The following is a 14,808-nucleotide window of genomic DNA, read 5'->3' as shown; positions in this document are numbered from 1 at the left end:
CTTTGCTGGGCAGACTGGAGCAGATCACAGAAGACGCACACATCACCGCCACAGGTGACTCACACAACACAGTCAAACACTGTAAACCTATAAAGGGAAACATGCTGAGAAATATGAACTGTGAGAATCGTTTGAGCAATAACTGTCACTCTCATCCGACACGCCCCTTTAGTCTTGTGGGCCCTTTAGATTCACTGGGGGGGGGGGAATAAATCATTTTCACATCAAGAGAAACAAGCAGGAAATAACTTAAATGATTTCACTTCCTTTGGATTTGTCTGCAGCCTTAACTGGATTCTTTTTGTTGTTGTAATGAAATAGTTACTGAGGGATATCTTAATTTGAATAATAAATCAGGTCCCATGCATGATGAAATACCTGCTACCAATAATATCTACCTATAGAAGAATGCTAAAATCCTAAAGTATTCGTTTCATGCAGGATTAGTTATTAAGTGTTCTCCATCATCATTGTATAGCTAACTTGTTAAATCCCTGAATTAAGCAGTAGTGGGGACGTTTAAAAAACCTGCACATGGATAAGCATTTTGTGTTTTGAACATTTGAACATAAATCACTGGACTGAACAGAGATGTGATTCACAGATTATTTACCTGGAAGTGTATCATATAATACAATACCATAGAATCCAATTCAATTCCATAGAATTCGATTCAATTCAATTCAAACAGCAACAATCCAAAGTTTAAAAGTTTGCTCTGAAATCAATTAATGTCCACTTAATATCATCTTCTTTAATTGTCTGTGGTGCGTGTTAATACAAAATGTAAATATAAAAAGCCTGAAAGAAGTGAATTAATTAAAAATGACATCTTCTGGGGTTTTCACGTTGTCTCCTCGTCCTCCAGCTGTAAACTCTCTCTCCAGCCGGTGAGGTTCTGATCCCATCAGCCAGCGTCAGGTTCAGTGCCTTGACAAGCTGCTGCTGCTGCTGCTGCCTACAGATGTGCTACCAGTCCCCAGTTTGCTGCTTTAGTGGAAGTTAAACAGTTTTCGTAGGAATGTAAATACACAATATAAATTCATGGCACACCGGAGACCCAGTACTGCTCATGTGGGAGTCTCACAGCGAGCTGCCCAGTTGCCAGATGATATAATGAGGTTCTCATGGTTCTCTGCACATTAGATTCACCGACTGATCCCATAAGCCCTGGCATTGTTTTATGAGTGCAATGCACACACAGCGCGGTGAAGCGGTGCCGCATACAATCCGACAGTAAGGGAAGTCAGCAGCTTTAGCGACGGGTTATTAAACTTTATTCTGTGAGACGACTGCATTCGAACAGCATTTGTTTTAAAGTGCTGGAGGCAGATTTGGCTTCGTGAAGGTTTGAGGAAATAAAAGGATATGAATGAGGAATAAAGTTTATTTCAGAATTCCAGGAGTTTCACCGATGGACGTTGTGGTCCAGAGGTGAAAGGACGAGGCTGATCCAAAAATATAAGAACATCGAATCTCTGGCCGAGTTAATAAGCTGGTAGTTAGAGCTTAGACCAAAGTGACTGAGACAGTGATACAGATTCTGCAGGAGAACGTTCAGAATGAAGACAAGAGACAGAAGCTTCTGGTTTCTGTTTCTAGTTTTGGTCGCCAGCAGGTAAACAGTCCGTGTGAGGAGCCAAAGATCTGGAGCACAGTGTCTTAAACACATCAGATATCTGCTTTCATACATGGTCTTAGAAATCAGCTGCAATATTAAACTTGACAAAAACTACCACTAGTTGAATTGTGAAATGTATGATGTTTGGAAGATGGAGGTTTGGTCCAGATTTCCCAAAACATTTGCCCCTTGCACCCAGAAGCTAATTCGTTATCAGGTGATGAGTCTGTACGACAATAAATCACATTAAAACATATCACATCACCTTATTACACCACTGGGCAAAATCTTAATTATGGTTATATTTGTTCATTTATTTGTCAAACAATATTTATATCGTGAAAGGTTTATATTTAATACATATTCTGCATCTTTTATTTCATGTATTAAATTCATACTTATGTCTTTTGATATTGTCATACTCTCGTCTGTCTCACTCTGACTCTGCTGCTGTAACAAGTGAACGTCCCTGGTGTGTGGATCAAGTCTGATCTTTTGTGGTTTTGTGTTTCCGTCTGTTCATTCTGATCCAGAACTGAGGAAGGCAGACGAGTGTAAACATGAGGAGGCGTGGCAGGAAGGGGAGGAGTCGAGCTCAGAGCTGGATGACGAGGAGGAGGAGCAAAGACAGAACAGCGAAGCTGATGAGGAGGAGGAGGAGGAAGAAGATGAGGAAGAGGAGGAGGGAGAGCACACACAAGATGACGCCCAAGACCACATGGTGCGTATTACACCTGTACCGGTCTGAGTGCGAGTTCAGATCAGTGTCACTGAGTGTCCTCACATTGATCCAACAGAGGACTTAAGGCTTAATGCTCATTTATATTTCCCTTTTATTTCCACTTAATTAGTCAATTTTGAACTGAGGCCTTTCTATATTTGATTGTATGAACTGGGTTCATGAAGGAAGTAGTCATAGCATGTATGGCAGCACAAAATCCCTTTAATCCCTTTTTTTTATTAATGTTAGTTCAATTTTTTTCTCATATCAGCTTTGAGTAGATTTCTGTCGTGTAATTGCTGACTATGCAATTGATTATTAATTATTGAATGATGTGATTTCTTCCCTTTTGTTCTTCACAGCCTGTAACTGCTGCACATTGTAAAGATAAATCATGTGTGTACGTTATATTATTAAATGTTGTACTGACGGTGTGTGGTGAGTCCACCACTCGTTTCATAAAACGAGATCAGAATAGTTTATCAAATCATCATGGGGATTTCCGAGGGATGGCTCCCTTGTGTAATTTTCAGATCACCAAATTTCCCAGCGTAATCGGTTGGAAGATATTTTATTTACGTTTATGGAAAATCAAATATTGTTTTGTCTTCTGTCTTATTCTATCTGGGAGGTTAAGCAGGAGTGTGTTGTTCAGAACAGGTCAGAAAGTCACTGGCGATAATCGACTTGATGAATTCTCTCTGATGCTAAGAAATATAATGCTTTTTAAATTCAAGGCTTAATTTCTTATGCAACCTTCCCATCGTAATACCCAGTGATGCTCCCGTGTATTTAATTCTGAGTTCTTCAGTGTGTGTATGAAAAGGGTTTCAATGAGCTCAGCTGCTTTAATTCCACAGAGGTGGGGGGGGGGGGGGGGGGTGAATACTGATCCCCTCAAAAAGACGATGAGCAGAGGAGTCGTCCTCAAGTGAGAGAGAGAGAGAACAGACCCGGGTGTACACAGACTTTATCTTATTGGTGTTCACTGGATTGGTTAAACAGGGTTTCTTCATTATATAAAACCTTAAAATTCAAATAATTGAGATTCTTTATATCAAATCCTGAGTCGCATAACTAATACCTTTCGTAATATACAAACTATACAATTTTGATAAAGGTGAGTGTGGAAATATTTTAATTCAATGAGAATAAGATGTTATTTCAATGAATTATTCCTTTTTAACTGCTCTTTTTAAAATATTAACTGTAAAAACATTTTTAAAAAAGGTTCTTCTTCTAAACCTGTATGAAAACATTATGAATTCCAGCCTCCTGTTGAATGATGGTGTGTCGGAAGTGGACGTGATCCTGATCTGAGGACAGTTTCACTGACGCTGTGTTGTTTTGTTCAGGAAAACAGTCGCCTATCATCAGAGATGGAATCCCTTCACCCGTGAGACGTGAGTGTTTCTCTGTGGACTCAGTTCAGTCCGGGTCTATCACATGTATTTACATTCACAGGTTTCAAAGGACCAGTGGACTTAAATCAGCCTCCACTTCTTATTCTGACCCACTTTTTAGATGTTGTGTGTTTGAAAAGCAGCAAAGTAAAGACACATACTGTTGAACCAGGGATCTATTGCTGCTGCACCTTCACACTCACACATTCAAACCTTCACCTGTGACCAAGTGGCTGCGATGAGGAAGGGACACATGGTGCTGTCACTTTTAACACTAATAGTTATCCTGCTCATCAAGGAATTGAACCAACAACCTAACACCAGCCTGTGTGATTCTTCATTTCCAGTTAGTTGTTCTCTTGTTGTTTTACAGTAAATATTCTTGCAACAGGTTTGAATTCTCCCCGTGTCTCTGTTGGATTTCTGCAGCTTCCTGTAGATTCCCTCCAAAGTAAAAACAACAGGCAGGTTATGTGACTTGTAGAATCTAAACCTCCTGTAAGTGTGAGTGAAAATGGCTGTTTGCCTTTATACATCAGTTATCTGATTGTGATCCCGTCCAGGATGTTCTCCTCCTGTTCCCCAGTGTCAGCTGGGATTGACTGTAGCCTCCCAGTGACCCTCAGAGGATCAGCAGCAAAGCTAATGAATCAATGAATATCCTGAAACAAATTATCTTCATGTGATGTCTGAAAATAATCAAATAAAAAGCTAAATAACTGAACTATGTCACGGCCCAAGTGTGTAAACAACGTCAGAATCCATCGAAAATTGGTGGAACATTTGACCAGCGTGGAAGTGTTTTTTAAAAGACAGGAGGAAATTGGCAATTTGTGCAGGCCCGGGGCAGAAGGTTATAGAAATAACACACACACACACACAGAGACACACACTCACACATATATATATATATATAAATATCTACGTATATATCCAAACATGCCAGAATTACACACTGTCCCCTGCATGCCTCAGTGTGTTATAAGCCGATGGCTGGAAAAACAAACGCAGCTTCATCATAAAGTGATCCGTCTGGTTTTGATTGAATTCAGATCTTTATGATTTTAGGGCAGGAACTCGCCGTGTGCTCTCCACACTGTGCGAGTCTGTGCTCACAACCACGTCTTCTTAACTTTCCATTCACTCTCAGAACTTTGAGCGTCTTCATTTATACTTTAAACCGTTCTAATCACTGATATTGAGTTTGGCAGATGCGTGTTTCTTCTCTGGATTGAATGAATTCTGTGGCAACGACCACAGAGAAAGTTAAATTTAATTCCTGGTTCTGCACCAAAATGACATTAAGACTTTCTCGAACCCGTCCAGCAAGTTTTGTGGAAATCTGTTCATTTAGTTTTGCATTGATTCTGAAAACCAACAGACAGACAAAGGGAGAGTCTCCATGGGGGGGTAAATATCATTAGATCGGCTGTAGTACATATACTGTGAATGTGTTTGTCTGATGACACACAAAACACACTGTATGAACTATATTAATATTTCCCATGACATCAAATGTGCTGTTGCTACTCTGGAGAACATCCTTCTGTCTTTAAACATCTTTGACATTCTTACATCTGGATCTGACTCCGACTAATTCCATGAAATTGGCAGGAAACCTGTCGACCAAACAAACCCTGATAAATATTGAAACTCAGGCACAGATACAATTTTTTTTGTAATTGATGCCGCCCACTTGTGCTGATTGTGTACACAGATATCAGCAAGGGGAGGGGGGGGGGGGGGGACAGTGCAATATCCAAGACGTTATCGTAGAATCTCAGAGTCCGACCGTCTTAGGTTCGTCTTGGGTAAACAAAGAGGCAAATTGCTTTGGCAGGAGTTGAGGACGAGAGAGAAGAGAGAACATCTCGACCTTTGAGTGGCTGCACAACATCCCAACACCATTATGCTCGTGAGCTCGGTCGCTCCACAAAATTAGAACAGATTAGAATAAAATCGTTCTAATTACGTAGTCGTCCTGCTGCTTTCACTGACCCGGGCGTCCCAGCGTCCACAGAACATGACTAATGGCTTATTAACCTTATTCATGTGTAACACAGAGTCTGGGTGTTTGCCAGGTATTTACAACGATCGTCTTTTATGACACTTGTTAGCTCACTTCTTAGTAATCTTTAAACTGTGGTTCTGGTTTCAGTGACGTAATGTGGTCTAAATGAAGCTTGTACAGTACGTGACGGAGCAGAAGAATGAGATGTGACCAACAACAGATGAATCGGATCGTCGTTGTTTCATTTCCATTTTTTTTCAATTCACCACATTGTAATAGATTGTGTCAGATGGAGTCCTCCATGGAGGGATGGATGGAAATAACGAGGAACTGGATGTCCCATTATGTAGTATGTTATTATATTCTATATTTAATGTTGACATCATACCGACTTGAGGCTTTTGGAGGAGAACACAACCTCGTGTCACAGCTTCGTAGCATGTGCAGAGTCGTACTACGATATTATGTCTAATATTAAAAAGCTCTACTCTTAGATAATACTTGAATAACACAGAGATCAAGTCGGAGCCTCATGTCCGACACCTTTAGTCCCTCCCTCAGTCCTCACCTTCCTTCTCTTGGTGACTCGTCGGCCCTGAACACTGGACTCGATGATCAAATCCCCGCTGAGCCGACCGGCTGCTTTTGATTCGAGGTCTTTCCAGAAAAATAAAACGGGCCCTGCGGCAGTTTGTGAATTGAGAGATTATGTGCAGGGAACAAATATAACGTGAAGGCTCGATTCGATGTCACGGCTGGATTTTCAGATAATACCAAGAACTGCACAAAACAGTTTAACTTTTTTTTTTTGTCAAAGAATGTTTGAAAACTGAACCTTTATAGAAATATAACATGTTTTTGTTCAGGTCTCGATTTTTGGTTTATTTTATTTACATGAAATCAAACGTGTTTTTACAACTGAAGCCAGTTTGGTTTGTGTCCAAATAGACTTTAGTGTCTGGTTGCAACTGGATTAAATGGGTTGAAATAGTGATCAAGCAACTCTTGCCCTTCCTTCAACATCACCACTGTGGTGCCCTTGAGCAAGGCGTTAGATGCAAATGCTAGTTCAGACCAGGGCAGCCTTCAGTGATCAAGGCATTCCTGTAAAAGAGAAGCTGCCACACAAGGAATTTACACAAAATAGATCAAATATAAAATATATTTTTACTGTACTGCATAGGGTCGCCTTCAAAGACTTACACAACACATACATGTCTGTGGTTTGAATCCCGGTTCCTCCTGGAGCTTCCTGCTTGAAACATCACTAAGGCAAATAAATCCTTTAATAAGTTTACACCATGACTTTATCGAGTTATAATTGTAAGTGAAGATACTTTAAAAGGACCCCCACCAGTGGTTTATCTTTTTACAGAAGCACTAACGGGTGTTACAGAAATAATAAACCTTACTATAGCATTTATCTGTTGGCCGTAAAGTCTGCACTATGTGTTACAGATAGCACGAGTCAGGGTCAAAGGTTAAAGGCCCGTTTGAATGTCTGCTGAATTGAGAGAAACCGGAGCTTTACGAGGGTTAAACCAAAAGGGAAGAGACGGGGCACGCCTTAATGAAAAGCAGATGGCGATGGTTTAGTCCAAAGTGCTGTGTGTAATATCAACGTACAGCTTTAGCTTGAGTGCAGTTCAACCCGTCCCACTGGCGCTAAGCTCATCAGGCCGATGACAAATTGAAATCTGTGTGAAAACGCAGCTGGAGGGTGAAATTGATATGTTATGGTGGCCCTGAGGGTCAAATCACGTCAACGCAAACATTTCAGAAAAACATTTAAAACTCATTCATAGCTCTTATTGACACCACTGTGTGTAGAGGTGAAGTTACTGAACAACATTCCTATGATTTCTACATCTTTATTTCATTTTTGATGCTGAAATGTGTGAAAACTTAAAGGAATAGTTCACCCAATAAATTAAACTATCCCTTCAATGTCGTTTCTGTTTCAGGTAGTGAGGCCTGTGGGGGAAGAGTCAGACAGAAGGAGAGAGAGAGAGGGAGAGAGAGAGAGAGATGGATGACAACACAGGAACGCCATCAAACAGCAGGGAGCTCGACCGACACACTCACCCTCACTCACTTTGTCCTACACACATACTTGTCTTACGCCAGTTGTGAGGACTGTCACTGACAAATCACATTCCCAGCCCCTTTACCCTCAAACACGCCTTTGATGTTTGTGAGGACCTGCCAACATGTCCTCACAATGTCCACCATCGTGAACACACAAACAGCCACACACACGCACACACACACACACACACACACACACACACACACACACACACACGTTAAAACTCCAGCAGAGACAGACTTCACACTTTAACAGAGCAACAGGAAGATACTAAAACAGCAGGGTATTGACAGAACACGTCGTAAAGTGATGAGATACACGTACTAACACCCGCGTGCGCACACACAGACACACACAAGGAAAAACAGAAAGTGAAGGAGACACTCGGAGCCACGGGGAGACAGTAAAACAGCAGGCTGCTGCCAACACACATCTTAATCTGAGCAGGTTTAAGCCACAAACACGGGATCATCATCTGCTGCTTCAACGTAGAGCAACACAACTGAACACACAACGTGCTGAGGCAGAGCTGGTTCTCCATCACAAAACCTGGTTGTGGCAGATTAAAATCTAGAACAAATTTCCTCATCTGTGTAAAACAAAATATATATAAAACGTTCAGCTCCAAAGTTTAACCACAAACCCAATATGTGATAATATTGAATTAGTTTCAAGCTCTAACGCAGCTTATTAAACCTCAAATAGATGTAAATTATGAATTATCTGATATATTTATCAAACAATAATCACATTGTAAGATCTTCAACACTATTATAAATTATTTCTCAAAATTGGAGTCAGGGCCCCAAAATGGGTTCAGTTAGAACTATGGCTAATTGCTTTGACATGTGTGGTTTAGATCTGATAAATCAAAGTTTGATGTGATGATGTAATAACAACGTCACAAAGTGCCGAACAAGAAGAAGTTAAACCAACAGAATTAAAAACCAACAGGACACTGGCCCCATTAGAGATGAAGCAGTAAAACATGACACAACAAAAGACGAGATTGATGAGTTAAGTTTTTTGACCTGTGCCTTAGCCATGCACCAGGGGGCGACCAGGGTTATTGTGGCTTCACTTTAGAGAGATGAGATTTTTACTGATTCATAAACAGCCTGTTTAATAGTTGAATCAAGTTTGTGTCCTGATAGATTTTGCTATTTTAAAAACTCATTACGTCCCGGACCAAATTTGAGGAAATATGGATTTGGTCTTTTCCCCGTCATAATAATATCCAGTTTGCAGATGAGCAGCCACGTTCCCTCAACCCACAACATGCAAACACACATTATAATGTAAATATAGAATTATTAGCAGTGGAGGTAAATATGGATCACGGGATTCCTCAGTGTGTCGACACCTTGATTCAAAGAGGAGATGAAATCGTTCTGTTGCTGCTGATGAAGTGAATCTGTCTCTGAACCTTTTGTCCCCCCCCCCTCTCTCTCTTTCATCCTTCCTTTATTCACCTGCTTCCTTCTCTTTCTGACACCTTTTCTTTATTCCTAACATCTGTTCATCTTGTCCTCGTCTTTCCGCCTGTTTCCCTCTCACTTTATTTATCTCTCACTCCATTGTTCAACTTTCCTTTCTCACTTCACGTTAGACTTTTATTACATCTGTCACTTTCCTCTCTGGCTTTTCTTGGTCGTCTTTAGTTTCTTCTTTCGGCCAAACACTGTTATTTTCTCTTTCTGGGTTTGTTCTTCAACTCTCTACTCGTTTTCATACAGATCTTGATTCTGTTAGTTTTCTCTTTCTATTCTTTTCTTTGTGAGAGATTGGGAAGCACCTTGATTTAAAGGGATAATATGTAAGTTCTCTGAATTAAACCACTGGACGTATGATATAAATCGTGCTGAATTCTATTTTTACATTGTTCCCAACATTTTTACTTTCTAGTTTAGAGTCAAATGTTGCTGACACACTTTATTAGATCTTGGTCATATTCCAACAGGATTCAGGATTTCAGTCATCAACTATTTTAAGTTATGAGAATTACAATCGGAGTAAATGTTCAACTCCTTTAAGACGTCTTGTATCCACCAGACAATGTTGAAGAATCACTGATTGTTAACACAAATTGTCTTTGTCCAGTGATTTAATTAAAGAATTTAATCGATTTATTTGAAATCAGGAAAACCTCTGTGAATAATTCGACTCTCCATTAAAAACAGATAATGACTAATTTCGGATTTAGGTTTGATCTGAAAACATAAATGTTCTCACCTCAAGTCTTACGAACATTTTCTCAAAACAAATAAATTTAATAAATGCGACATTGAAAACAAACTTGAACCCAAAGTCTGAGCTGATTCTCCCACTGCCTTGTTTTGCCTCCTCTTTAGTTTAACTCGTCATTGTCAGCGGGTTTGTTTATGAAGTTCACCTTCACACAGGCTACACTGTCATTTCTACTCTTGCTTGTATATACTTGTTATGATCTCCTGAATCATCGGCCAGTACAGCATCATTTTATGTAAAAAGCGATTTACAGCCTGGAACTTTGGGTTTGAGCACGACATGATCAGATCTCCAGCTTTGACTTTTCAACCACTCTTTTGTTTTCAATCAGTGACTCTTGATATATAAAATAATGAATGTTCAGGGTGAAATGTTGTGTCTCTCTCTCTCTCTCTCTCTCTCTCCTCTCTTCCTCCTGTTTCTCGCCACCTTTTCCACTTCTTCTACCCATTTCCTCCTCTTGTTCCCGTCCACTTGCTACATGCTGATGTTCTGAAAAGGCTCTGCTGTTATTTCGTCGACCTCCTGTATGATGAAGGTGATGAAGGTGATGATGCCGACTCCTCTGTCTGCACCGAGGCCTTTACAACACATGTAAATAATCCAAATAAAAAGAGGTGGAAGCTGTGACCGTTGTCCGAGGACTTTTGTGATCACAGATCAAACTGAGAACGTTTATATTTACATCTTTCATGAATAAAAAATCTAGAGGTTTGTCTGAATACGTGAATTATTTCATTATTTTTCATTTACTACTTAAGACAAACCTCAGTCCTCGATGTGCTCACTGAAAAGCTATATCAGAGGCCGATCAATGTGGATTTATTGGGGCCAATGAAATGAAAGAAATTCACATACCAATATCTCAGGTTGTTCAAATAATCCAATAATCATATCTATTATTATTGTTGTTGTTAATAATAATATAATAAAGTGGTTCTAGTCCTTATAAAAGTCACATTTCCTTGGCTTTACCTTTTCCAAAAATAATTAAAAAGCAGATCATTGCTTACTAAGGAGCACTGCAGTCAGAAAACTGGATTCAGACCCAAGTGAACGTGACATATTGTTATTCTAAGCAAAGATCTTTCGACTGAACATCAAATCGTGGATAGAGCGTGAGTGATTCCAAGAGGGCCGGGCAGAGGCCTCTCAAACACTTTGCAGGAACTGGGTCCAAAGCACGATCAGTTCAGAACCAAGTGGCCATGATCAATATGAGTTCACATCCCTGAGAGACAGAAAAGCTCCATCCTCACATACACACTTCACTTAATTCTGCCCAGACATGGGAGTAAGTCACTCATGTGCAAGTCACAAGCAAGTCTCAAGTCATAACCTTCAAGTCTCAAGCAAGTCCAAGTCACTGTGGTTAGAATCAAGCAAGTCACAAGTCAAGTCATTGCTCAGGTCAAGCAAGTCACAAGTCAAGTCATACAAAAATCATATTATCTAACCCAGTTTCTACATTTAAAAATCAGTCAAGAGAGTGGTTCACAATCACAAGTTGTTTTATTTCAACATTAACAATCATAATGTCTACACATTAACAATAACTCAAACTATTGAGCAGCCTGCTTACAATTGCCCAACTTACTGAACTGCTTGCGTCCACCTTCAGGAGGGTCACGCAATTTCTCAATGGCCTGTTAAGGCATCTGTCTAAGGTGCTTCTCATTAACATTTCTGTGAACAAAAAAGTATTGTATCATCAACTAAATGGAACATAAAATTAAAATAAATATATCAAAATAAATAAATAAATATTGCCTGAAATGTAAACATTACTGAAATGAAAAAACATTACATCAAACCATGAAAACGTATTCACCATTCCTCCCAGGTGTCAGGCTCCAAATAACAGGGACAGCAGTGGTTGTGTAAGTGGCGTTGCATAAATAAGGTTATTTCATTTTTTTGCACACTTAATAATCAATATTTTAATAATAAATCTTAGGTTAAAATGTAGATAGTGTAAATATGAACAGGACGAAATAACAAGAATAGCATGTGGCATACCAAAGCCATTATGTGAATAGTTTGAAAATGTTTTTTTTGATCATTACCTCCAACCTATGAACAGAATCAATTAGAACCTCTAGGTGGCTCGCTGTATACGAGAACAGATCAAGTCATCAGTCAATCTCCCTACATGTTGTAGAATATTATTTGCAATACATCGACTTACAATGCATTGCATTTGCAAAAAATTAAATTTGAGAGTACTTTGTCACTCAGTTGTGAACGATGGGGTCGCATTATCACCCCACCATGGCTGAACACACGTTCAACAGGTGCACTTGATGCAGGGACTGCCATGACCCTTACCGCCACCTTGAACAAAGAGGGGAGGGTGCGCCTGTTCATGGCCCAAAACTGAAGGCAGCTCTGTCCATCACAAATGTCGAGGTAGTGGTTCAACTGAATTTGGGGAGTGGAATTTGAACTCATCTTCATATTTTTGCGGTATGCTGAGAACAGCCCAGTCTGACGCTCTGGCTCTGACGGTGTAATTGGCTCATCGGTGATTGGACTGGTCGTGGTCATGGTCATGCCAGCATCTCTGAGAATCAAGCCTGATAAACAAGCAAAAACAATAGTCACAAAATATTTCTATAACAATTTCAATTTTGTCCACTTCATTAACATAAATGTGGGAGGGAAAATATTAGGAACACTTTTCAATATATTATTCTCTCCAGTATACCACTATCACCCACTACAACCTCAATAATAACTATAAAGTAGAATTATCACCTTTCTGACAATGTAAACAAAAACTGAAGTGCTCAGTGTGTATATATCAACATACTAAACATTCCTTTTACAGACTATTTCTTCTTAGGTCTGACATTTAAATTGGATTAATACGGAAAAAATAACATACTTTTTATCATCACAGACACATCCTCCTTGACGTTTTCAGGGGCCAAAACATCATGGGCCAACCACATGGTGCCGAATGAAGGATCCAGCAAAGCAGCTTTTAGGTATAGAGGGTCAGAGAACGGCAAGGTTGCTCCATCACTCTGGTCATCTGCCATCCTCACATGTACAAAGATCCCTCTGAATCTTCTTTGGAGTGATTCTTGCAGGCTACGGATCAAACCACCCATGTAGTGCACTCTCTCTTTTTGATTTTCCAAGTGATGATTAAGAGAAAGGATGCAGGGTACCACAGCACTTATAGTGACAATTTTTTCTCCTTGTGTGAGATCCGTGGCTTCTCCAAAGGGTTGAAGAACATCCACCAGTTCCCTTATCTGACTCCACTCTCTAGCTGTGAATACTGTCTCTTTGTGTCCCGCATCTTCAAGAACTGCAGACAGTTTCAGTTGGTCACAGTTAAGCACTGATTTCAGTTGCCTAAGTGTGGAATTCCAGCGTGTGGTTACAGAGGCAGGGATTCCACGCTGTCCAAACTCCATCTCAAATTTGTCTTTGAAAGTGGTGCTCGTGTGGAGCAAAGAGCTCAACCTTGAAGCTTTGGAGAGAGCTGCACTGATTATTTTAGTGTCTTTAAGGCCATCACCTATAGTCAATTGAAGGGTATGTGCAAAACATTGAAGTCTTGTCTGGGACTTTGCACTCAATACATTCTCAAACCTCTCCTGCTCTTCCACTGTCAGGTTGTTCCAAATGTTGAAATCATCATGGTCGTCATCTTCATCTTCCTGTCCAGGAAAACATGTACTGAACGCCTTTTTCATGTTTGCAGCGTTGTCACAGATGATGTGGTCGACCTTTTTCTTCATTTGATATTCTTCACATATTTGCTCAAATTCTTCACAAATTCTTTCCCCTGTATGGGAACCTCTGAAGCGGTTGCATGCGAGCAACTGAGATTTTAACTGAAGACTGTCGTCTTCGATGTTGATCCAATGTCCTGTGACTCCAAGAAAGCCTCTCATCCTGCGGTCTGACCATATGTCTACAGTCACTGACACATTATCTGCCTTTGCTAGTTCATTTTTTAGCTTACTTTGTCTATCTCCCACCAGACTGTCAATCTTTGAAGTAATTGTTCTTCGACTGACTGGAGAGTACTTGTTGTCCACTATTGACAAAAACTGATGAAAGCTTTGATGTTCAACGATGGACAATGGCATGTTGCAATTTATTATGAGGTCCGACAGTATTGAGTGTGTAATGGCTTTCTGCTGGGGATGGTTGCAGTTGTATAGTGGCACACTCCTTGATTCGATGAATTGGTTGATTGAAGGCTGTTTAAGATCCAAAGTATCTTTGGTATGGATGTACTCTTCATATCTGTAGACAGTAAAAAGAAAAGAGGAATATATTTACACATTATGATTCATATATTATTCATTGCATAGTAAATCATTAGTTTAGTTCTATGAATGCAAGAATCGAATAAGATTACTTGTTATCCTGGAACTGCTGACCATATAGCTAGGACTCAATCAGTCTGTTCAATTTCTGTGAATTGGCTCTTTTAAAATGCACTGAAATGTTCATACATTTAAACAAAATCTGTTAATATGCAATGTGGGATGCAGTTTTTATAGGGCTTATGACAAGTCAAATTAAAATGTGAGTTAAATTTCCCGAGAGAAATATTGACTTTAGGATAAATGTATAATATTCATATATATATATATTCTCCACTCCTCTTTCTTTCTTTACACTGTAAGGTAATAATGTGTTAATAACTTCATCTGCTTGTATTACATATTAAAAAATAAATAAATGTAA

The 14,808-nt window shown here is 39.7% G+C and overlaps 2 protein-coding genes across 2 annotated transcripts in view; one reads left to right on the top strand and one right to left on the bottom strand.

Moving 5' to 3' along the window:
- The window catches only part of raly (RALY heterogeneous nuclear ribonucleoprotein), a 12,992-nt gene extending 9,250 nt beyond the window's left edge, over positions 1-3,742 (top strand). Inside the window, exons 2-4 of the mRNA XM_053443934.1 lie at positions 1-54; positions 2,155-2,342; positions 3,698-3,742. The exon at positions 1-54 is cut by the window's left edge and continues 90 nt beyond it. Coding sequence (XP_053299909.1) covers positions 1-54; positions 2,155-2,342; positions 3,698-3,742 — 287 coding nt within the window. The remainder of the gene's footprint in view (positions 55-2,154; positions 2,343-3,697) is intronic.
- Positions 3,743-12,050: 8,308 nt separating this feature from the next.
- LOC128458977 (uncharacterized) lies at positions 12,051-13,930 on the bottom strand. Its single transcript, XM_053444056.1, has 2 exons — positions 12,980-13,930; positions 12,051-12,668 (listed from the first exon to the last, which is right to left on the bottom strand). Exons 1-2 carry the CDS (start codon positions 13,845-13,847, stop codon positions 12,277-12,279), a joined length of 1,260 nt encoding a protein of 419 aa, XP_053300031.1. The 5' UTR covers positions 13,848-13,930; the 3' UTR covers positions 12,051-12,276.
- Between the last annotated feature and the right edge of the window lie 878 nt (positions 13,931-14,808).

Source organism: Pleuronectes platessa, chromosome 2, assembly GCF_947347685.1.
Source record: "Pleuronectes platessa chromosome 2, fPlePla1.1, whole genome shotgun sequence".
Classification (NCBI taxonomy): domain Eukaryota; kingdom Metazoa; phylum Chordata; class Actinopteri; order Pleuronectiformes; family Pleuronectidae; genus Pleuronectes; species Pleuronectes platessa.
This window is presented reverse-complemented; position numbering and strand designations above follow the sequence as displayed.